At 41.3% G+C, this 23,688-nt stretch overlaps 1 protein-coding gene across 1 annotated transcript in view; it reads left to right on the top strand.

Moving 5' to 3' along the window:
* The first annotated feature begins 11,497 nt into the window (after nt 1-11,497).
* Nucleotides 11,498-23,688, top strand: part of LOC141098446 (zona pellucida-like domain-containing protein 1) — a 143,331-nt gene continuing 131,140 nt past the window's right edge. Inside the window, exon 1 of the mRNA XM_073586266.1 lies at nt 11,498-11,712. Coding sequence (XP_073442367.1) covers nt 11,498-11,712 — 215 coding nt within the window. The remainder of the gene's footprint in view (nt 11,713-23,688) is intronic.

Consider the following 23,688-nt stretch of genomic DNA (forward strand, 5'->3'; position numbering starts at 1 on the left):
TGTTTTTTTCTGGAGGCCTTATGAATGAGCACACAGGAACCTATGTCTTGAATGGCAAGTTGTTCCATGATGAGTTAGCTGGTGCTCAAAAATGCTTTAAGATATTATTGTACACATCGGTTCATATTTTCAATAAAAATTGGACTTTAAAGTTAACAGGGTGCTAAATGCTGTTTTTTGGATCATGAAGTAACTGCTGGTAGAGTTTATATTCATTTCCTGTGTGCCAGTACCTATTGTTCTGCAAATTTACAAATCTAGTTATATGAAACTAATCTTCAAGGGACATGTTGTTTGGAAATGGTTTAAAATGGCCGCCTATCATCATATTCAGTAGTTTATTACAATACAACACATTCTTCAGGTATCTTCCTCCTTTACCTTTTGAAGAACTGATACTCGCAACTGCTGGTGAAGTGGTTTCAGTATGCATAGACATGTTGTTTTCCAGACATGCATTGATTAGAATCATTTTTGTGTAATTTTTCTTAGGCTTTTTTAATTTTTTCTTAGATATCTGCAACAAGCATGCATGTCCGATTATATGGATGTCAATTTTTTATGTAATCGCTTATGGATTCTATGTTATGACAACTACAATACAGTACAGAAATTTTAGGCAGGTGTTAAATATGCTATAAAGTAAGAATATTTTCTAGAATACAAGTGTTAAGAGTTTATTGTTATCAATTAATACAATTCAAAGCAGATGAAATAATGAGGAATCTAAATCAAATCAAACAACACACGGTTTTTAAAGAAACTCAGCAGGGAGTCTGTTCCAAACATGATGGAGAACAAACCAAAGATCTTCTGTGGATGTAGGCTTGCTGAGATCTTTCTGCTTCATCATGTAATTTCAGATAGACTTGATGTTGTTTAGGTCAAGGCTCTGTATGGGGCCATATCATTGCTTCCAGGACACCTTGCTCTTCCTTCATGTCACAGACCATGGCAAACCTGAGCACAGGAACAAGACCCAGGGTAGTTATACTGCATCAAGAAGGTCAGCTGGCCAAGCTGTTTTTAAGAAAAATCAAGATATGTGAAAACTTATTGCAGCAGATGAAAACACACATCTTGCTTAATTACCTTCCAAATCAGAAGATGCTCAGCAGTGCCATCAGTTCAAAATTAGCAGCAACCATTGGGACCCAGTTACACCCATCTACTGTTTGGAGAGGTCTGGCTAGAAGTGGTCATAATGGAAGAATTGTCATACCATCGACATAGGTACAATGCCAAGCTTCTAAACTGTACCCATACATATAGGAACTGGGGTGCAGAAAAATTGTAACGGGGACTCTGGACTGTTGAGTCAAAGTTTGGAATATTTGACTGTAACCAGCAAAACAGTTTTTCTCTTTTATGAATGAGTTTATATGCACATAGATTTGTTGAATTCAAACGAGGTCTCTTTCATTTTTTAAACTACTCTGGTAAAATAAAAGATGATCTTTGTTTGAATAGTATAAGGAACAAAGACAGTTTTGATGAATGAGTCCCAAATAAGCAATATCCTGTATGAACCACACAAAAACAGGGATCTCATTTTTGTATTCTGCCCCGTATATTCATGAGTACAATCTATGACATGCAAATGTTCTATTTACATACAATTTACAATGAGATAATTTCAATTAAAAGCAATGTTATATGTTGTTCTATATTATATGTCTTTATGTGTAGTTCTGAACTCACTATGATCATATTTTTCATGATATTAATAATAGCTTGATTGGTTAGATAATAATTTACTTTATAATTGTGACAAGCTGTTTTTTAAAGAATACATTTTAATTTTTTTACATTTAATATAAATGTGCTGACATTTTAAATAAAATTGTAAATATTAAGTTTTGCATGGGCTAATACAAGATCAAGAGTAAGAAAAAGTATTATGGAAGAGATGTACATTATATCTAGAGCAAAAAAAAAGAAAAATGGAGGATTTTTCTAAAATAGCTAAGATGACGGTATCTTTAAATAAAAAAAACTTTCGATATATGATGGTTACAATGTGATTATTCAAAATGAATAACACCATCATGCAATTGTTATTATTTCCCTTAGCATAACCAATATAACTAATTATTCTGTGGATTTTATAATCTTGCTATAGAATATATTTCCCTTAAAGGGAAACTGACAGTAGGATCAACCCTCCTAAACTGTCTATATGGGCATGAAGGTCATAGGAAGCTGAATAATATACCATAATATCTGCTATTCAATGTCTTATTCCAGAGAAATCTATGATTTTCTTATATATAAATGATCTGTTCAGGACTATGGGCTGGAAACTGAACTGTATGAGAATCTGCATCCAGTGCTTGTATTAAATAAAAGTGACTGATACCAGTGAGATGTATAATGGCTGTTCTCTGCTCTCCTGATTTCACTGCAGAGATGTGTGCCACTATAACTTAAATGTGTGTGTAATCAGACAAAGTTCAGTTTTACTGTTCCGTGTTAGTAACATGCCTCACACTGGTAACTCCCCCTTCCATTTAAAGGGAATCTGTCACTGGAAATTTGCGGGCTATGTATATGCCCTGTGTCCGGTCCGATGGGCGGTGTTTCTTCTTATTTTCTCCACCCCATCCGTGGCCACCGTCCGTGATATTTTCCAGAATTAGAGTAGTTCTCCATATTTCATCCATGCGCCAAGCAATCTTGCCTCGCGCATGCGCAGTATGCTTTACCCAACTGCGGGCAAAGCCAAAAATCATTACTGCACATGTGCCGGAGCGCTATGTCCCAGAACACAGCGAAATACTTCCGGGACATGTTGGGCAAAGCATACTGCGCGTGTATAAGGCAAAATTGCTTTGCACACGTGCGAAATATGGAGGAGAACTACTCTAATTCCGGAAAATATCGCCAACGGTGTCCACGGATGGGGTGGAGAAAAAAACGAAGAAACACCGCCCATTGGACCAGACACTGGGCATTTTCATAGCCCGCAAATTTCCAGTGACAGATTCCCTTTAAAATAAGCCCTGAAGCCAGATTGCCATGCAGATCTAAGTTCGGATGATAGCCCTGAACAGTTAATTTACATATAAGAAAAACATGGATATCTCTGAAACAAGACATTGGATTGCAGATATCAAGATATCATTTTATTCAGTTTCCTATGACCTGCATGCTCATTTAGATGACTTTGGAGTGTTGATCCTACTGACAGAGTCCCTTTAAAATTGCTCTGTATAATGTCTATATAAGTACAAAAAATGTTATATACACATACCTTTTTCATCAAGTAGTAGCCGATTTCACAGATCATACATGAATTGAAATATTCTTTGGTTGTCACTGGAAACAGTAAACAAACTTGTTAGATATTTCCTTTTATAGTCCCTATAATGGGATGGGTTGACAAAATAGGATATTTTTCTACATTAGATAACTTGGCAGTGACTGGTTTAAATAGTATGACACCCAGAATACTCTTTGGATGTATTGGATGTATGGAGAACAAAAAATAAAGTAATAATAATAGTAGTAATATTTTGGAAAACGTTGTAGACACTTGGATAGGGGTTAAGGGTAGGTGACTACACAGTAAACAATGAGGGAAAAAAATATTTTTTATAATAACTAAAAAGTATTTCAGACTAAGACATATGTACTAAGTGAATGTGTTTATCTAGTGCTTTTGTTAAAAAACCTGTTATCACATATATTTATTTATTCACTTCTTTTAGATCATGCCTGAATAGGGTTTGTATGCCTCTTTTTTCACTCGTAGCTTTGATAACACGAAGTAAACCATTATTCCACTAATTTGTGGTTGTTGTTCTTTTTGATTTGTCTGCCTTTTATCTATCTAAATACATTGATGTACATGGTAGGACTAGAGATCACATAAGACTTTGTTCATTTTTTGATGTACCATATATCATAATATATTTTGATGAAAGTTATTTTAGAAGGCTAGAATTGCTTATTTACAAAAAGTGTTTCGGAAAGTATTCAATTTACCAACCTCTGATATAGATTTTACCTCTGTCAGCAATCCCTTTAAAATATATGACTTGATTGAAGTTCAGAAGGATATGATCTTAAACTAATCTCTTTACGGGATTATATGAAACTTGCAGTAGATGTTCTAGTTTTGCGCTCTTTTTCACCTTTTCAATGACCCAAAGTTTATAAACTATTTAGTATGGATATGATCTAATCTATAATTTGCTGGACAGTTATAAAACACTAGTCTCTGGCAAAATGTTTCTGACAGTGTGTCTTGCAGATGAGCTGATCATACACACAAAGTAATAACAAGCAAAATGTTTTAGTAAAATAGTATTATCTTCATCTATTTTTTAACTTAAGATTAAATGTTTTGTAAAAATGTTTTTCTTTTAAAGCAATTTTCTCTGATTTGATAAACAGAAGCCTTCACCCTCCTGTAAGTAATATTTAGAAAAAATATACTGTTTTTGTGTGTATAGCGCATGTACAGAACTATTTGTCTCCATGACTGCAGTCTACAAACTAATATTTGTAGTTTGGTCCTTCCTATCTGATGATCTGTTTATGTGATTACACATGCTAAATGACCAAAAGAGTGTAGATTAAAGTTCGGAGATCGTACCGGACTCCTAGCGTCTGTTCACGGACCTCAAACTTAGAATTTTTCCGGGAAGTCTGTTATAATGCTCTTGTTCTCCAGCCAAATAAAGCTTTTTGAAAGGCTGCTTTTAGGCTGTGGGTACTTCTTGAGCCATCACAGCCATGCCAAGTACTGGAATGGCTGTGATTGGCCAGCACACCATGTGAGCTTGCCTGCATAAAGGCCAGGTCTCAGGTTGTGCTGACATTCTGTTCCTCGTGCATGTGGTTGTCTGTGCCATATCAGCCTGTTCCTGTGTGCCATACCAGTGTAGTGTAGACTGCGCTAAAAGCCTGTTCCTGTGAGCCATACCCGCATTGTGTAGACTGCCCTAACAGCCTGTTACTCTGTGCCATAAGTGCATGTTGCTCTGTGCTATACAAGCCTTGTAGTCTGTGCCATGAAAGCCTGCAAATTTATATTGTTCTGTGACATACTGTATCAACCTTATACTCTAAGGCAAAAATTCTATTGCTCTGTGCCATATAAACCTCATACTCTGAGGCAAAAAATACAATTGTTCTGTGCTATATAAACTTTCTACTCTGAGGCAAAAAAAACCCCTATTCATCAGTGCCATATAAACCTTCTACTCTGAGGCAAAAAATCCTGTTGGTCTGTGCCATATAAACCTTGTACTCTAAGGCAAAAAATTATTTTGCTCTATGCCATCTAAATCTTGGACTCTGAGGCAAAAAAAACCCTTATTGCTCTGTTGCATGAAAAGTTGAACTCTGGAAACAAAGAACTTGTACATTAAAACCTTTTGCTCATAATAGCCTTGCTTAGAGTGCCCGACTCAAGCCTCTTGCATACAATGTATTTTTTAAGGGAGACAAATATGAGAAGAGTATCAAATAGGGGATGTAGACTTGATCATGGCGCTAGTGGTGATGATAGTGTAGCTGATGCAGGAAGAGGACGTGGCCAGTCTGCGCCTGTTACGTGTCCAACTGCAACACCTTCCTCAGTTGCATGCAGGCAACAGGACATTCAGCGTTATTTAGTAGGTCTCAGTACCATAGAACAAATGGTGAGGTCAGAACATGTGGCAGTCATTTTAGATTGAATGGCTGAGTGTGGCTCCAGTTTCTTCACACTTTCTTCCACCCAGGCCCCTGAAGAAAACATTCAGTTGACACCTGAGGATATTAGTCATCGTTCTTCCACCTCACCCTCTTGCAAATCATCCAAGCAGTCTGAGCCTAAAGTCATGCATGAGTCTCTTAATAATAAATAATAACAATAATAATAATCTTTATTTATATAGCACCAACATATTCCGCAGCGCTTTGCAGTTTAACAGTTTCAAAACACAAGTCATAAAAAACAACGCTAACAATACAATAATTAAAGAAAAATAAGATGACCCTGCTCATGAGAGCTTACAGTCTACAATGAGGTGGGGGAGATACTGAGTACAGGTGTGTATTTACAATGATGTATTTACAATGATGGTCCAGCCATCTTGAGGGAGTGAGGGATAGATGGAGGTAGTGAATTGGCTACATACGCACACTTACACATAAAATGACTTTGATTAGGGAACGTGATAGGCCAGCTCTGAACAAATGCGTTTTGAGGGAGCGCCTAAAACTGTAGCTATATGAGGGTGTCTGCACTCGATGTCAGTAAGTTACATGTTTGTAAGTTCAGATACTGCATCTAATTGTGCAGACAGCATCACTGAGGAGCATAGCACACCTGGAAAGATAATTTTTAAGCTCACTGAGCATGCGTTGGCTGGGGCTAGTGGTATGGGGGAGGATGGAGATGAGGAAGATCAGGACCCAGAAGTAGGTAGCTGGGTGACAGATAGGAGAAAGGGTGGGGGAAAAAGTGCCAGGGAGTCCAGCCCTATTCTGGCACAACCTAGTAAATATGCCTGTTTGGCTGATATAAAGAAAGCAAGACCAAGACTAGGATTTCTACAGCAGGACATTGCTCCTAGCAAACAGGAAAATGACTGTTGTAGGAAGGAGTGAAATAGGAGTGCAGCAAAGGCCAGACAGATGCTGGTGGTAGGGTACTCTATAATTAGGAGGACATACAGGGTCATCTGCGGTCCAGTAAATTAATGCCGAACAGTGTATTGTCTGCCAGGTGCTGAGGTTCAGCATATTGTGGATCGGATAGACAGATTGATGGGTGGTGCTGGGGAAGACCCAGCGGTCATGGTACACATTGGTACTAATGACAAAATTAGAAGAAGGAGGAATGTCCTTAAAAATGATTAAAGAGAACTAGTAGAGAAGCTGAAGCTCAGGTGGTGTTTTCAAAAATACTGCAGGTGCCATGAGCGTCACTAGAGAAACAGCAGGAGCTTAGGTTGATTATTATTATTATTTCTTACTATAGCACGATTTATTCCATGGCGTTTTACATGTGAGGAGGGGTATACATAATAAAAACAAAGTACAGTATTCTTAAATAATACCAGTCATGACTGGTACAGGAGGAGAGAAGACCCTGCCCGTGAGGGCTCACAATCTACAAGGGATGGGTAAGGATGCAGTAGGCGAGAGATAATGAGGATGGGTGAGGATACAGTAGTCACATTGCATAACATAGTTAATAGTTAATCAGCACAATTTTTTAAACATAATTTTTTTGTTAGGAAGTTAAAAGGGTTAAAAGTTGACCAGCGATTTCACATTTCTCCAACCAAATTTACAAAACCATTTCTTTTAGGGACAACCTCACATTTGAAGTTAGTTTGGGGGCTCAATATGACAGAATATACCCAAAAGTGAACCATTCTAAAAACTGCACCACTCAGGGTGCTCAAAATCATATTCAAAAAGTTAATTAACCCTTTATGTGCTTCACAGGAACTGAAGCAATGTGGAAGGAAAAAATTAACATTTAACTTTTTTGCACAAACATTTTACTTCAGAACCAAGCTTTTTTCACTAGTGTAAAATAAGAAAATGAACCAAAATTTTTTTGTGCAATTTCTCCTTTTTCAACACAGAATTGGCTGGAATTGAACTCGGATGCCATGTCGTGTTTGGAGAGCCCCTGATGTGCCTAAACAGTGGAAACCCCCAATTCTAATTCCAACCCTAACCCCAACAGACCCTTAACCCTAATCCCAACCCTAACCATAACCCTAACCACAACCCTAATAGCAACACACCCCTAACCCTAATCCCAACCATAACCCTAACCACAACCCTAACTCCAACACACCTTAACCCTAATCCCAATCCTAATCATAACAATAAGCACAAAAATAACCCTAACACACCCCTAACCTTAATCCCAACCCTAACACTAATTTTAGCCTCAATCCAAACCCTAACTTTAGCCCCAACCCTAACTTTAGCCTAACACTAGCCCTAACTTTAGCCTAACCCTAACTCTAACTATGGCCTAACCCTAATCCTAACTTTAGCCTATCACTAACCCTAACTTCAGCCTAACCTTAACGTTAGCCTAATCCTAATCCTAACTTTACCCTAACACTAACCCTAACTTTAGCCTAACCCTAACTTTAGCCTATCCGTAACCCTAACTTTAGCCTAACCTTAATCCTATCTTAAGCCTAACCATAACTTTAGCCTAACCCTAATCCTAACTTTAGCCTATCACTAACCCTAATTTTAGCCTAACCCTAACTTTAGCCTAACCCTAATCTTAACGTTGGCCTAATCCTAATTCTAACTTTACCCTAAGACTAACCCTAACTTTAGCCTTAGGCCTCTTTCACACTTCCGTTTTTTACAATCAGTCACAATCCGCCAGGTTTTGAAAAAAAACGGATCCTCAAATTTTTTTTGAGGATCCGTTTTTTTCCCATTGACTTGCATTAATGGCGGATTGTGACGGATTGCTGTCCGTTGCATCCGTTTTTTGTGAGGATCCGCCAAAAGTTGCTGTCCGTCACCATCCTCAAAAATTTCAAAACGGAGCTGGTAACGTTTTTTTCTCTGGCGGATCCTGCAAACACTGATTTAACCCGAATTTCTTTCTGGGTGCCGGACAAAAAAAAAAAAAAAATTCTCTCTCTCTCTCTCTCTCTCTCTCTCTCTCTCCAGCGATTCCTTTAAATTTCTTCATTTTCAGGATCCGTCTGAAAACGGATCCTGTGCCATCCGTTCACATCAGTTGAGAACGGATCCGCTTGTCCGCCTTTTTGGCGGATTATAACTGATGCAAAAAACTGAAGTGTAAAAGAGGCCTTACCCTAACCCTAACTTTAGCCTAACCTTAATCCTATCTTTAGCCTAACCCTAACTTTAGCCTAATCCTAACTTTAGCCTAACCCTAACCCTAATTTTAGCCTAACCTTAATCCTATCTTTAGCCTAACCCTAACTTTAGCCTAACCCTAACTTTAGCCTAATAGTAACCCTAACTTTAACCTAACAGTAACCCTAACTTTAGCCTACTAGTAACCTAACCCTACAAGTAACCATAACCCTACCAGCAACCCTAACCCTAACAGTGACCCTAACCCTAACAGTAACCCTAACAAGAATTCTTTAGCCTAACCGTAAAACTAACCCTAACAGTAAACCTAACTTTAGCCTAACAGTAACCCTAACCCTAACTATAACAGTAACCTGTTGTGAATTCCCTTTCTGGACTCCCTCTGGTGGTTACTGGAGGTAGTGGAGCTGGTCAGTTTGACAGAGGCTTGCCACCTTATAATGATGATGATGATTGGAGATCTGGGGTTTCTGACTGGATTATTTGAGACAGCTGACTTCCTTCAATCCCTGCTGGTGATTTTCTTCCTGTGCCTTCTGAGGTCTGATGTCTCCTGCTCTGTTCCTGCATGGTTCAGCTAAGTGGTTCATTTGCTAATCTTTTTGCATTTGATCTGGTTTTGTCTATCTCTGCTTTGTGCGGGTCAGCTTGCTCCTGCTGGGGCTGTGCTGGATCACCACCCATATGTTACTGCTTGTGTCAGTTTGTTCTGTCCCCTGTTATAGTGGTCTCTTTTTGCTTTGCTTTCAGTATATTCCAGAGTGCTGATATAGTGGGGGATGAAGTCGTGTGACTTCAGTGTTTTTTGTGCATCAGACGTGTTGGATTTTTCAGAGTTTTTGCGTGATTGCAAACAGTGTCTTTCCTTTCCTGTCCTGTCTTGTAAGTTTGGGCCCCATCATTTGCTCTGTCTATTTTTCTGCCTGCATTTGTGTTTTCATCTTGTCTCACTGACAATATATGTTTGGGGGCGGTCTATTCCTTTGGGTTCTGCTCTGGGGCAGTTTTGATTTCACCTTTATTGCTTTAGGCTGAGTTAGTTCTCCAGCTGTGCTGAGGCATCTAGGGCATCGTAGGTACGCTCCACAGTTACTGCTAGTTGTGTGGATCAGGGTTCTGCAATCTGCTTAGTTACCAACCTCTCTGGTTTTCTGGTGGCTTAGCCTGGTCCTGCTATCCTCCTCGGTGACCCATTCATAACAGTAACCCTAACTTTAGCCTAACAGTAATTCTAACCCTAACAGTAGCCCTAACTTTAGCCTTGCATTGACCCTAACTATAGCACTAACCCTAACCTGCCTTATCTGTTTTTTTTTTACTTCATAACAAGATCGCTGAATGGTACAGCTGTTGCCAGCAGCACTTGTTACACTGTTTCTCCTCAAATCTCTCACTGACAGGAGATCAGAGGAGAAACAGCGTTTGTTACAACAAACTTTCCCAGTGATCTGTCTCATTGGCTGGTGTGACGTTGACCTCATCAGGACCTGAACCAATCAGGTCTCAATGAGGTCGTGGGGTCACAGGAAGTGTTGTGGGCTGGGATCCCCTCTTTATAAGGTTTGTGGGGGTCCTGATCAGCACAAAACTGCCGACCGTAGACAAATGTCAGTGCTGCACAAAGCTCTGCTAGCGCCGATGGTAGGTCATGAACCGGTTAAAAGATGATTAAAACAAAGCCCCTTAAAAGACAATGAAAACAAAATAATTAAAGAACAAAGAAAAGGCAGAGATATTAGATGGACACTTTTCATTCGTGTTCACCAAGGAACAGTCTCTTCCAGGCATCTTTCAACATGTAAAAATCAAAGTTCACCACCTAATATAACTAGTTTAATGCAAAAGGAAGTAAGACTGGTAAATTACGCAAATTAAACATCGACAAATCCCTCAGTCCCGATGCCATTCATCAATGGATACTAAGGGTATTGAGTTCAGTAATTGACAGACCAATGTATCTCAAATTCTTAGACTTTCTTGTAACAGGGGTGGTGCCACAGGATTGGAGGATGTCTGATGTGGTACCGATATTTAAGAAAGGTAAGAAGGTGGATCGAGGCAACTACTATCTTGTAAGTCTGACATCATTAGTGTACAAAGTTTTTGAGGGCATTATAACAGATGACCTGCAGAGATACATTGCAGAGAATAATATAATAGATGACAAACAGCACAAATTCAAGGCAAGACATGTCTAACCAACATGTTGGGTTTCTATGAAGAGGTAAGTGCAAATCTAGATGTTGGTAATGCGGCTGATGTGATTTATCTAGATTTTGCAGAGGCTTTTGATACTGCACCACATAACAGCTTTATACTGAAGCTACAGAAGCAAGGACTGGGGGAAACTAAATGTAGATGGTAAGGAATTGGTTAAATGACAGGAAACAAATAGTCTTCATAAATGATATGTTCTCTAAATGGGATATAGTCAGCAGTGGGGAACCCCAGGGATCTGTGCTAGGACTGAATCTTTTTAACCTCTTTGTTCATGACCTAGTGGATGGGATTTAAAGTAAAGTGTAAGTCTTTGCTGACAACACCTAACCTATGTAGGATATTAAAATCTGACCTTGACATTATAATATTGCAAACCTATCTGGATAAGATGTCTGAATGGGCAAACACTTGGTAAATTAGGTTTAAGGTAGATAAATGTGGAGTAATGCAACTAGGACAGAGTAATCCTATTGCCTATTATGCATTAAATAAAAGTGTACTCAGGACTACAGAAAGTGAGAAGGACTTGGGTATTCTGGCTACAAGTAACCTGAGCAGCAGTGCTCAATATCAAGCAACAGCCACGAAACAAAACAAGATTTTAGGAAAGGGTTCTTTAGAGTTAGAGCTGTCAGACTGTGGAATACCCTACCACAAGAGGTAGGAAATGCAGACACAATAACAGCTTTTAAAAAAGGGATAGATGATTTCCTCAATACACATAACATTGTGGGTTATAATTAAATCAGTGACAAAATGTACAATTAGTGGAGGAAGGTTGAAGTTGATGGATCTAGGTCTTTTTTCACCCTATGTGCCTATGTATCTATGTAACTATTTATCCTCCTCTTCCTACTCCGTTTCCTCCATCACGTCCTCATCCGGCCACAGTGAGCCCTGGACCAACAATTTCAACACAGCCAGGGGAAAATGACAGCAGGCTGTTCTGCAACTCATTTGTTTGGGGGTCACGCAAGAGCTGTGGAAAATGATCAAGCAGCAAACAGATGAGTGGTGGTGCCCGTGAACCTCAAGCTCAGCCTTGTGGTTTGCGATAACAGGTGAAATGTGGTAGTAGCTCTGGGTCTAGCCAGTTTGACTCACATCCCTTGCCTCATGTATGTGCTTAACTGGAAAGTATAGAACTTCCTGAACAACTACGCAAATATGTCTGATTTTTCTGCTAACAGCGTGTGCGGTGTGTGCACACTTTCGGTGTTCTCCTGCTGCTCCTTGCCTTTTTGCGCTGCAGTGTCACGTCTGATTTCTAGCTCACTGCATCATATATGACCTATTAATAAGAAGGAAACTGAAATATCACATGGTAGTAAGTATTTAGACTCTTTGCTCTTACACTCACATTTAAGTGATCCTCCTTGAGATGGTTCTACTCCTTCATTGGAGTCCAGCTGTGTTTAATTAAACTTATAGGACTAGATTCAGAAAGGCACACACCTGTCTATATAAGACTTCACAGCTCTCAGTGCATATCAGACCAAATGAGAATCATGAGGTCAAATGAACTGGCCAAGGAGCTCAGAAACAGAATTGTGGCAAGGCACAGATCTGGCAAAGGTTACAAAAGAATTTCTGCAGTACTCAAGGTTCCTAAGAGCATAGTGGCATCCATAATCCTTAAATGGAAGAAGTTTGGGACCACCTGAAGTCTTCCTAGACCTGGCCATCCAGCCAAACTGAACAATAGTGAGAGAAGAGACTTGGTGAGAGAGGTAAAGAAAAACCCAAAGATTACTGTGGCTGAGCTCCACAGATGCAATAGGGAGATGGGAGAAAGTTCCACAAATCAACTATCACTGCAGCCCTCCACCAGTCGGGCCTTTATGGCAGAGTATCCCAACGGAAGCCTCTCCTCAGTGCCAGATATATGAAAGCCCACATACAGTTAGCTAAAAAAACACATGAAGGACTCCCAGACTATGAGAAATAAGATTCTCAGGTCTGATGAGACAAAGTTAGAACTTTTTGGTGATAATTCTAAGCAGTATGTGTGGAGAAAACCAGGCACTGCTCATCACCTGCTCTATACATCCCAACAGTGAAACATGGTGGTGGCAGCATTATGATATGGGCATGCTTTTCAGCTGCAGGGACAGGATGACTTGCAATTGAAGGAAACATGAATGCGGCCAAGTACACAGATATTCTGGATGAAAACCTCTTCCAGAGTGCTCTGGACCTCAGACTTGGTCGAAGGTTCACCTTCCAACAAGACAATGACCTAAGCACACAGGTAAAATAACAAAGGAGTGGCTTCAGAACAACTCTGTGACCATTCTTGACTGGTCCAACCAGAGCCCTGATCTAAACTCAATTGAGCATCTCTGGAGAGACCTGAAAATGGCTGCCCACCAACGTTCACCAAAGAACCTGACGGAACTGGAAAGGATCTGCATGGAAGAATGTCAGAGGATCCCCAAATCCAGGTGTGAAAAACTTGATGCATCGTTCCCAAGAAGACTCATGACAGCACTAGCTCAAAAGGATGATTCTACTCAATACTGAGCAAAGGGTCTGAATACTTATGACCAGTCGCCTATCCAGCACATAAATTCATGGTGCTCCTGATTCTGTGGTACAGCGACCAGTCGCCACTTCAGCATATACAGTAAATCCATAGAGCTGCTGATTCTGTGCTTCAGCAGCCAGTCACCACTTCAACATGTAAATCATTTGTGCTAATTATGTGGTAATGCCACCAGTCCACATTTCAGCAAATAAATATTTTGTGCTAATTGTGTGGTCCAGCCACCAGTCCACATCTCAACATCTAAATCCTATGTGCTAATTGTGTGGACCAGACAGACGCGTTGGGGTGTGCCCTCAGTAGGACCTTTAAGGTACAGGCTTCTTTTATTGTTCCTTCATTGTCATATTTGCATATGAATCACTTTATGAACTGCATAAGCATTTATTATACATATATATTTCTTTGTGTACTTTACACCATTGCACTTTAATTGCTTTTTCGCACTAGTGTGTATTTACTTTTTTTTCCATTTTTTTCACATTCTTTAATTGACCTTTTGGCTATTTTTGCGTATTTACCAGTATCACTGAGTCTCGCTTTTTCGGTCATATAATCCAACACCCCCCCCAACCCCCTTTTTTAGGGTTTATTTTAAATAATTATTTGTGATTTTACACTTTTTATGATATATGCAATTTCCCCCTGAAGGAACATCTTTGGAGCCTCATTTATGTGATTTTAATTATTTATATATATTTTTTCTTCTTTTGTCTCCATCTTTCTGTTTATATTATATTTTTTTGCTGAGATATAGAAATATATTTTTTGCTATATATATTTTTTAAAATCATTCTTTATATATATATTTTTTTTGTTTTGTATTTTTATGTATTTTCCTAGTATGGGCACATGTTTTTGTTGTAGTACTACCATTTGCCTTTGTTATCTAATAAAGGCAATTTTATTCGAACATTCGTCTGTCTGGCATTCCCTTTAGTCCACTGTTTTGGGGTTTTCTTTTGGTTCTTCTGGCATTTGAGTGGTTGCCACCTGTATCATTCACTATAGGGATATTTATTGATTCATGTATTATTTTATTTGGTGATTTGTAGGTGTTACTGTACTTGTTAATCCATAGGCCAATATAGATATACCCTTAATGGAAAATTCAATATAATATATTATATAGACATATGTCCATTAACAATATTCACATCTCTGTCCAGAGGACAATTAAACCCCTCATTAAACAGATATAAACTATCAAATATGTGTAAAGCTTTTTTGTGACATGGTGCCTTTGATATGGGAATGCCCCAGTGCAGTAATGCGAATCCCTTGAATCAATTAGCTGCAAATAAAATGTTTAAAAGCATTTCGACAGAACTGATGAATTTAAGTTTTAAAAGATTCAATAATCTGTAGCTATTTGCTACCAGCTTTCCATTTGTTTCTATAGGAAGGCAAGTATGACATGAGCATAACCTTAATAATGTCAAAGGCCTTGAAAGGGGTTGAATACATTCCTGGGAGATCTCGGTGTGTGACAAATCTATTTTCAATTTCTTTGGAGGCTTTGCAGTTTTGCAATTAATGGCAATTAATGACCAATCAATGCACTGTGAATAAAAAAATCTTTGAAAAATTACTGAACCTGGCAAATTCGAATTTCACAAAATTTGATTATCACTGCTCATGTATAACATTTCAATTGCTTGATGCTGAGAACATTGCATTACTCTTGCTGGATCCAAACCTCTTCTCTTATGTTTCTTGGAGCATATCATCTTATGCATGTTTCTGCTCTTTTTTGCCTCTACCTCATATTCTACACTATAGCTTATGCAGTTAATACTTTTGAGTATTGTGGGTTCATCATTGTCACAAAAATAATGAAAGCAAAGGAATATAATTTACAAAAAAAAATATGTTCCTGAAATAGTTTTGATCAAAGGAACAGCTACACATTTGGAAAGGATGTATTAAGTTTTACTGCAGGCAATTTTCCCTTAGGATAGTTAATATTCACTAGATTGCTTATTTCACTCTATGGTGTTATTTTACAGGGTGAATATCATTAGCTCAACCTCTGATTTCCCCTCATGGCCACTTATGAGAAGCTACACTATATTCTCTAAGCTCAAGCTACACTAGTGACAAATGTTAAGCGCAGTTATAACTTGCAAGTTTACTTCTGACAGCATAAGGTAGGCTGTTGGGAAACAAGATAATTGCTAAAGAAAAACCCCTCTCAACATCTTTGACAAAGCTTCGGCATTAAAATTATAAAAGAACTTCCAGCCTAGTGATGCATATTGTTTTCTAAGGGTCCATACCTATCATTATATCATATGAGCCAGGGATATTATAATTGCTTATTTCTATTGAAAAGTTTGAAGACAAACAGAAAAATAATTTTCTTAAATCACAAAAGTACAGACTTTTACATAAATAAAAGAAAACAGATGATTGTCGACAGACATGCATATAAATAACACAAGGTGACTTTGATGGGCCAAATGCAAGTCAAACCATGAGTAGTGATGAGTGAATTTGTTCAGAAAACAATCGCCAAACATAAATTCGACACGAATATGGCACATTTGGATTTGTGATCAGAAACCCTAGCAAAATTTTATAAAATCGGTAAAAATTGGTAACATTCGGTAAAAGTGCAGGAAAATATTTGCATTGCCACAAATATATTTTCAGCACTTTAGCAACGATAATGGTGGTGTATCATGAGTGTTTGGCACGTGTTTGATGAGGGGAGGGGGTTTGCAGAGCTCAGAGGTGTGACGTTCTTTTAAACAGTCTTTTTTTCCCTAACTTTATGTGTGCACATTGTGGCTAGCCAATCAGGGCGCAGGAAACACCCACAATGTCCTGACTCAATGGCTTGTGTCATTAGCTGCTGAAATCACACGTCCCTCGCCATATAAATAACAGACATCTTGTTTTAGCGCTATTTTGACACGTTAACAGTGCAGAGAGGCTGCTCCTGACGCTGACACTGTTAACAGCAATATTTTATATAGTCAGTTAGGTGGTTGTATATCAGTGAGATAGTGTAGCTAGTGTGCCCAGTGTGGCTGTGAAATTTACCTTCTGGAATTTTTTTTTTGGCCATTATTGAGGTCCACAGACAAAGCCAGCAGGCCACATGTCCTACTATTAAGTTGTGCACTGCTTCTATTGTGCTCCATGCACAAGTATAGCATTCTAAATAATATTTTTCACTAGCTAAATGTGAAAAGCCTTCTGTCTTTGCATTTTAGCTACTTTGATAGGCGGCTGTATATCAGTGAGATACTTTAGGTAGCTAGTGTCCAGTGTGGCTGTTAAATTTAAATTCCAGCACTTTTTTTCTTTTTTGGCCATACTGAGGTCCAAAAAGAAAACCAGTAGGGCACTTGTTGTACACTGCTTCTATTGTGCTGCATACATGAGTATAGCATTCTAATTAATATTTTTTCACTAGCTAAATGTGAAACAGCCTGCTGTATCCCACCTTGTCATTTAGTGCTGTGGTGATATAATAATAATAATAATAAATTTTATTTCTATAGCGCTGACATATTCCGCAGCACTTTACATTTCAGAGGGGGTTTGTACAGACAATAGACATTACAGCATAACAATAATCACATACAGTAGATTATAACAAAATACCAAGAGGAATGAGGGCCCTGCTCGCAAGCTTACAGTCTATGGGGGAAAAAGGGAGACACGAAAGGTGGGTGGTAACAGTTGCCTTGATTGTTTGGACCAGCCATAATGTTAAGTGTGTAACAGTACAGACACAGAGGGCTAATGGATGCATAAAGCATGTGGGAACATGATGCGGGGAACCTGGTTATGGTAAAACTTTTGGCTGTGCCACACAGGGATAGATTAGGTTAATGTGTTGAGGCGATAGGCCAGTCTGAATAAATGCGTTTTCAGGGCACGCTTAAAATTGTGGGGATTGGGGACTAATCGTATTGACCTGGGAAGTGCATTCCAAAGAATTGGCGCAGCACGTGTAAAGTCTTGGAGACGGGAGTGGGAGGTTCTGACTATTGAGGATGCTAACCTCAGGTCATCAGCAGAACGGAGGGTGCGGGTAGGGTGGTATACTGAAACAAGGGAGGAGATGTAAGGTGGTGCTGAGCTATGGAGGGCTTTGTGGGTGAGGGCAATAAGTTTGTACTGGATTCTGGAGTGGATGGGTAGCCAGTGTAATGACTGGCACAAGGTAGAGGCATCGGTGTAACGATTGGTGAGGAATATGATCCTGGCTGCAGCATTCAAGACAGATTGGAGAGGGGAGAGTTTGGTAAGAGGGAGACCGATTAGAAGAGAATTACAATAGTCGAGACGAGAGTGAATAAGAGAAACAGTAAGAGTTTTTGCAGAGTCAAAAGTAAGAAAAGGTCGGATTCTAGAAATGTTTTTGAGGTGCAGATGACAAGAGCGAGCCAGTGATCGAATGTGGGGGGCAAAGGAAAGCTCGGAATCAAGTATGACCCCAAGACAGCGGGCCTGTTGCTGGGGAGTAATAGTGGAACCACACACAGAAATGGCAATGTCGGGTATAGGTACATTAGAAGAGGGAGGAAACACCAGGCGTTCAGTCTTTGACAGGTTCAGTTTCAGATATAGTGAGGACATGATATTAGACACAGCGTTTAGACAATCGCCGGTGTTTTCTAGAAAGGCTGGCGTGATGTCAGGAGAAGAAGCGTATAATTGGGTGTCATCAGCATAGAGATGGTACTGGAAACCAAATCTACTGATTGTTTGACCAATAGGGGCAGTGTACAAGGAGAAGAGGAGGGGGCCTAGAACTGATCCTTGAGGAACCCCAACAGTAAGGGGAAGGTGAGAGGAGGAGGAACCGGCAAAAGATACAGTAAAGGAGCGGTCGGAGAGATAGGAGGAGAACCATGAGAGAACGGTGTCCTTGAGGCCAATGGAACGGAGCATAGTGAGGAGGAGTTGATGATCCACAGTGTCGAATGCTGCAGAGAGATCCAAGAGAATTAGCATGGAGTAATGACAATTTGATTTAACTGTTAGTAGATCATTAGAGACTTTAGTGAGGGCAGTTTCAGTAGAGTGTAAAGAGCGGAAACCAGATTGGAGAGGGTCGAGAAGAGAGTTATCAGAGAGATAGCGGATCAGACGGGAGTGGACCAGGCGTTCCAGGAGTTTAGAGATGAAGGGAAGATTAGAGACAGGTCTATAGTTAGCGGCACAGTTTTGTTCGAGGGATGGTTTTTTAAGTAGTGGATGTATGATAGCATGCTTAAATGAGGAGGGAAAAATACCAGAAGAGACAGAGAGGTTAAATATTTTAGTTAGGTGAGGGGTGACAGCAGGGGAAAGGGACTGGAGCAGATGTGACGGAAATGGGTCACTGGTGCAAGTGGTTGGGCGAGAAGATGCAAGGAGCCTGCTTACTTCTTCTTCTGTGACTGGTTCAAAATCAGAGAGTGAGCTAGATGCAGTGGGGGAGGGAGGACAGTGCATGGTATGAGGTGATTGAGAGATAATTTCCTGTCGGATCTGGTCAATTTTTTCTTTGAAGTAATTGGCCAGATCGTCAGCTCGGAGCTCCGTGGTTGGGGCCTGTACTCTTGGGTTGAGTAGAGAATGAAAAGTGTCAAAGAGACGTTTCGGGTTATTGGACAGTGACGTGATGAGGGTGTTGAAATAGGCTTGTTTGGGGAGGTGAAGGGCAGTGTTGTATGTTCGAAGCATAAACTTAAAATGGATGAAATCTTCGTTTAGATTGGATTTTCTCCACAGATGTTCGGCGCACCTGGAGCACCGCTGCAGGAAACGTGTTTGCACCGTGTGCCAGGGTTGTCGCCGTCTGCGTTGTGGTGTTCTATTTATAGGGGGTGCAAATTCATCCAGGGCACTTTGAAGTGTTTCATTGTAATGCTTCAATGCAGAATCAGGACAGGAGAGGGAGGAGATAGGGGCCAATGAAGACTGCAAGTTCTTCATAAATTTCTGGGTGTTAATGGCCTGTATGTTTCTATAAGTCTGGACAGTGGGGGTGACCTGAGCAGCCTGGCAGTTCTTGATAGAGAATGAAAGAAGGTTGTGGTCAGAGAGCAGGAGAGGGGAGTTTGCAAAATCATCCACTGCACAAAGCCGAGAGAAGACCAAATCAAGGGAATTTCTGTCTTCATGCGTTGGAGAATTAGTAAGCTGCGCAAGGGCAAATGAGGAGGTTAGAGATAAAAGGTGAGTAGCAGATGGTGAGAGGGGAAGAGCAATGGGGATGTTGAAATCGCCCATGATGAGGGTAGGGATGTCACAGGAGAGAAAATGTGGAAGCCAAGTGGCAAAATGATCCAGGAACTGATGGGAGGGGCCGGGAGGACGATACACCACCGCCACTCGCATGGAGAAGGGGGTGTAGAGTCTGACGGCATGGACCTCAAAAGAAGGGAAGACTAGTGAGGGTAGTTGAGGGATAACTTGAAATGTACATTTTGGTGATAGGAGCAGACCAACGCCTCCACCTGCTCTATTGTCTGATCTTGGGGTATGAGAGAAGTGTAGTCCCCGTATGAAAGAGCAGCAGCGGCAGTAGTGTCTGACTGCTGGATCCAGGTTTCAGTAAGAGCCAGGAGGTTAAGAGAATTAGAGAGGAAAAAGTCATGAATGAAGGAGAGTTTGTTACACGCTGAGCAAGAATTCCAAAGTGCACAATTAAGAGAGACAGATGGCAGGCAGGGAATATTGATAAGATTAGAGGGGTTTCTGAGTGTAGCAGATGGGGGGTTTGACTTTCTATAACATGGGGGGCCAGGGTTGGGAGCAATGTCTCCTGCGACTAGGAGAAGGAGGATAGAAAGAGTGAGCAGATGGTTAAGTGATTTGTGAGAGCGTCTCTGATGTTGAATGGTGGGACTGACTGGATCTGTGCTGTGTAGCAATGTGAAAAGAGCGTGAGTGCTATACATAGGAGAGGAAAGGGGCGAGGGGCTGATATGGATGGAGTGTAGAGAGTTAATGGCAGGGCGGTGGATGTGTGTGAATGCAGCGGCCAGGATATAAATTACACAAATGCATATGGTAAATATTTGTTGTAATCCAAATGTACAGGGAGAAGATGTATATAAATGTCTTACCTGTCTCCAGCCCTGTCTAACTGCCATGTTATAACTGCCAGTACTTTGATACATGTACTTAGATTACATGTGCATAAATGCCCCCTGCATAAATGCCCTCCCCAAGCCAATGAAACTGTCTGAAGACCTAAGGCATATTAAAAAATATATAATTCTTTCTGCTGCTAAATGTGAAACAGCCTGCCCTGTCCCACGCTGTCATTTTGTGGTGGTGATATGAATAGTGTTGAGCGATACCGTCCGATACTTAAAAGTATCGGATCGGATGGTATCGGCCGATCTAAAAAAATTATCGGGTATCGCCGATTCCGATACCGGAAGACCCATTCAAGTCTATGGGACTTCCGGTATCGGAATAAGAAAAACCCTATTTTTGCCTTGTACAGCCTCTCTGGGGTCTGTACGGGCCTTTCGGGGGGCTGTGCTGGCCTGCCGGGGGGTCTGTGCAGGCTCCGGTGGTCTGTGCCGGCCTGCCAGGGGGCTGTGCCGGCCTGCCGGGGGGTCTGTGCAGGCTCCGGTGGTCTGTGCCGGCCTGCCGGGGGGCTGTGCCAGCCTGCCGGGGGTCTGTGCTGGCCTGCCGGGGGGCTGTGCCGGCCTGCTGGGGGGCTGTGCTGGCCTGCCGGGGGGTCTGTGCAGGCTCCGGTGGTCTGTGCCGGCCTGCCGGGGGGCTGTGCCGGCCTGCCGGTGGTCTGTGCAGGCTCCGGTGGTCTGTGCCGGCCTGCCGGGGGGCTGTGCCAGCCTGCCGGTGGTCTGTGCCGGCCTGCCGGGGGGCTGTGCCGGCCTGCTGGTGGTCTGTGCCGGCCTGCCGGGGGGCTGTGCCGGCCTGCTGGTGGTCTGTGCAGGCTCCGGGGGGGGGCTGTGCCGGCCTGCCGGGGGGCTGTGCCGGCCTGCCGGTGGTCTGTGCAGGCTCCGGTAGTCTGTGCAGGCATCATCCGTCTGTAAAAAAAAGTCCCTAGTCTCACTTTATGCCATTGCTTTGTGGGAATTTCCCACGCAGCAATGGCATAAAGTGAGACTAGGGACTTTTTTTTTTTAAAGTGGTGGAGGAATACAGTGCGGAAGGATACCTACCTTCCGTCATTGTATTCCTGGAGCTGGTAGAGAACGGTAGCATCAGCTGATGCTGCTGTTCTCCACGCAAGATGGACGTGGGACCCTCGTGGACTTCTGCGGATCGGGGTAAGTATATTGGTGTTTTTTTATTTTGATATTTATTCCTCAGGCGACAATGGCTTCGGGGATCAAAGTGACAAGTGACGGTGAGTATGTACTCTATGTTATATGTACTGTATGTCTATATGTATGTATTGTATGTAGTATATATGTATGTTGCATGCATGTAGTATAAATGCAGTATATATGTAGTATGCATGTTGCATGCATGTGGTATATATGTAGTATGTATGTTGCATGCATGCAGTGTATGTATGTAGTATGTATGTAGCATGTATGTAGTATGTATGTATGTAGCATGTATGTAGTATGTATGTAGCATGTATATAGTATGTATGTAGTATGCATGTAGTTTGTTGCATGTATGTAGCATGTAGTGTGTATGTTGCATGTATGTAGCATGTAGTATATATGTAGTATGTATGTTACATGTAGTATATATAGTATATATGTAGTATGCATGTTGCATGCATGTAGTATATATGTTGTATGCATGTTGCATGCATGTAGTATATATGTATTATGTATGTAGTATGTATGTAGCATGTATGTAGTATGTATGTTACATGTAGTATATATGTAGTATGCATGTTGTATGTATGTAGCATGTATGTAGCATGTATGTAGCATGTAAATTTTTTTTTTTTTTTTTACATTCAACACATTAGCCGGATGATGGGACTACTACTGTCCCATCATTGGCTAATGTGTCAATCACTGTCATGGTAGCAGGCATAGCCCGATGGGACTTGTAGTCCCATCGGACGATGCCTGCACAGACCCCCGGAGCCTGCACAGACCACCGGCAGGCCGGCACAGCCCCCCGGCAGGCCGGCACAGACCACCGGAGCCTGCACAGACCACCGGCAGGCCGGCACAGCCCCCCGGCAGGCCGGCACAGACCACCGGAGCCTGCACAGACCACCGGCAGGCCGGCACAGACCCCCGGAGCTTGCACAGACCACCAGCAGGCCGGCACAGCCCCCCGGCAGGCCGGCACAGACCACCGGAGCCTGCACAGACCACCGGCAGGCCGGTGCAGACCACCGGACAGTCGGCACAGCCCCCCCGAAGGCCCGAACTGACGGCGCATCATGATGCGCACAGACAGCGCATCATGATGACGTCATTTCGGCAGCCAATCAGAGCCACAAAAGTGGCTCATTGCATTTTGGACTTCCGATTCCGGTATCTGATACGAAAAAAGTATCAGTACTCGGTATCGGAATTCCGATACGGCAAATATCGGCCGATACACGATACTTGCGGTATCGGAAAGCTCAACACTAGATATGAACCTATCTGCAGACCTAATGCGCATTTTAAAAAATTCTATTTTTTTCTGTTGCTGAATGTGATACAGCCCACTATATCCAACTTTTTCATTTAGTGGCATTTAAATTGTTTTTGTGCAGAGCTGTTGCACATTAAAATTAATTTATTACAAACATGACAGAGCAGCCGAGATCTGAGTTTGAAATTGTTTTGAGCCTATCTTCTAGATTATGTGCATCTTTGGCATCCAATTTCTCATGGGCATCTTTTATACCTAGCTTGAGACGTGCATCTGTTACATCTATCTTCTGATGAGCATCAAACGCTCTCTGGTAATTGGTGTTGGTTTGAAGAGTAATAGGTGTAGGCTGCATCCTGGATCTCGTACTTCCCATAGCCACTCTGTTATTGATCTTGCTGTACGTTCCCATTTTTGCCCAAAAAAATTATTCAGTTACTAGCATCATACAGTAGGGGACATATCAATTTGAAAATTTTAGGAGCCTATCTTCTAGATTATGTGCATCTTTGGCATCCAATTTCTCACGGGCATATTCTATGCCTAGC

This window comes from Dendrobates tinctorius, unplaced genomic scaffold (genome assembly GCF_039654945.1).
Source record: "Dendrobates tinctorius isolate UK_male_01 unplaced genomic scaffold, ASM3965494v1 ptg000091l, whole genome shotgun sequence".
NCBI classification, from domain to species: Eukaryota; Metazoa; Chordata; class Amphibia; order Anura; family Dendrobatidae; genus Dendrobates; species Dendrobates tinctorius.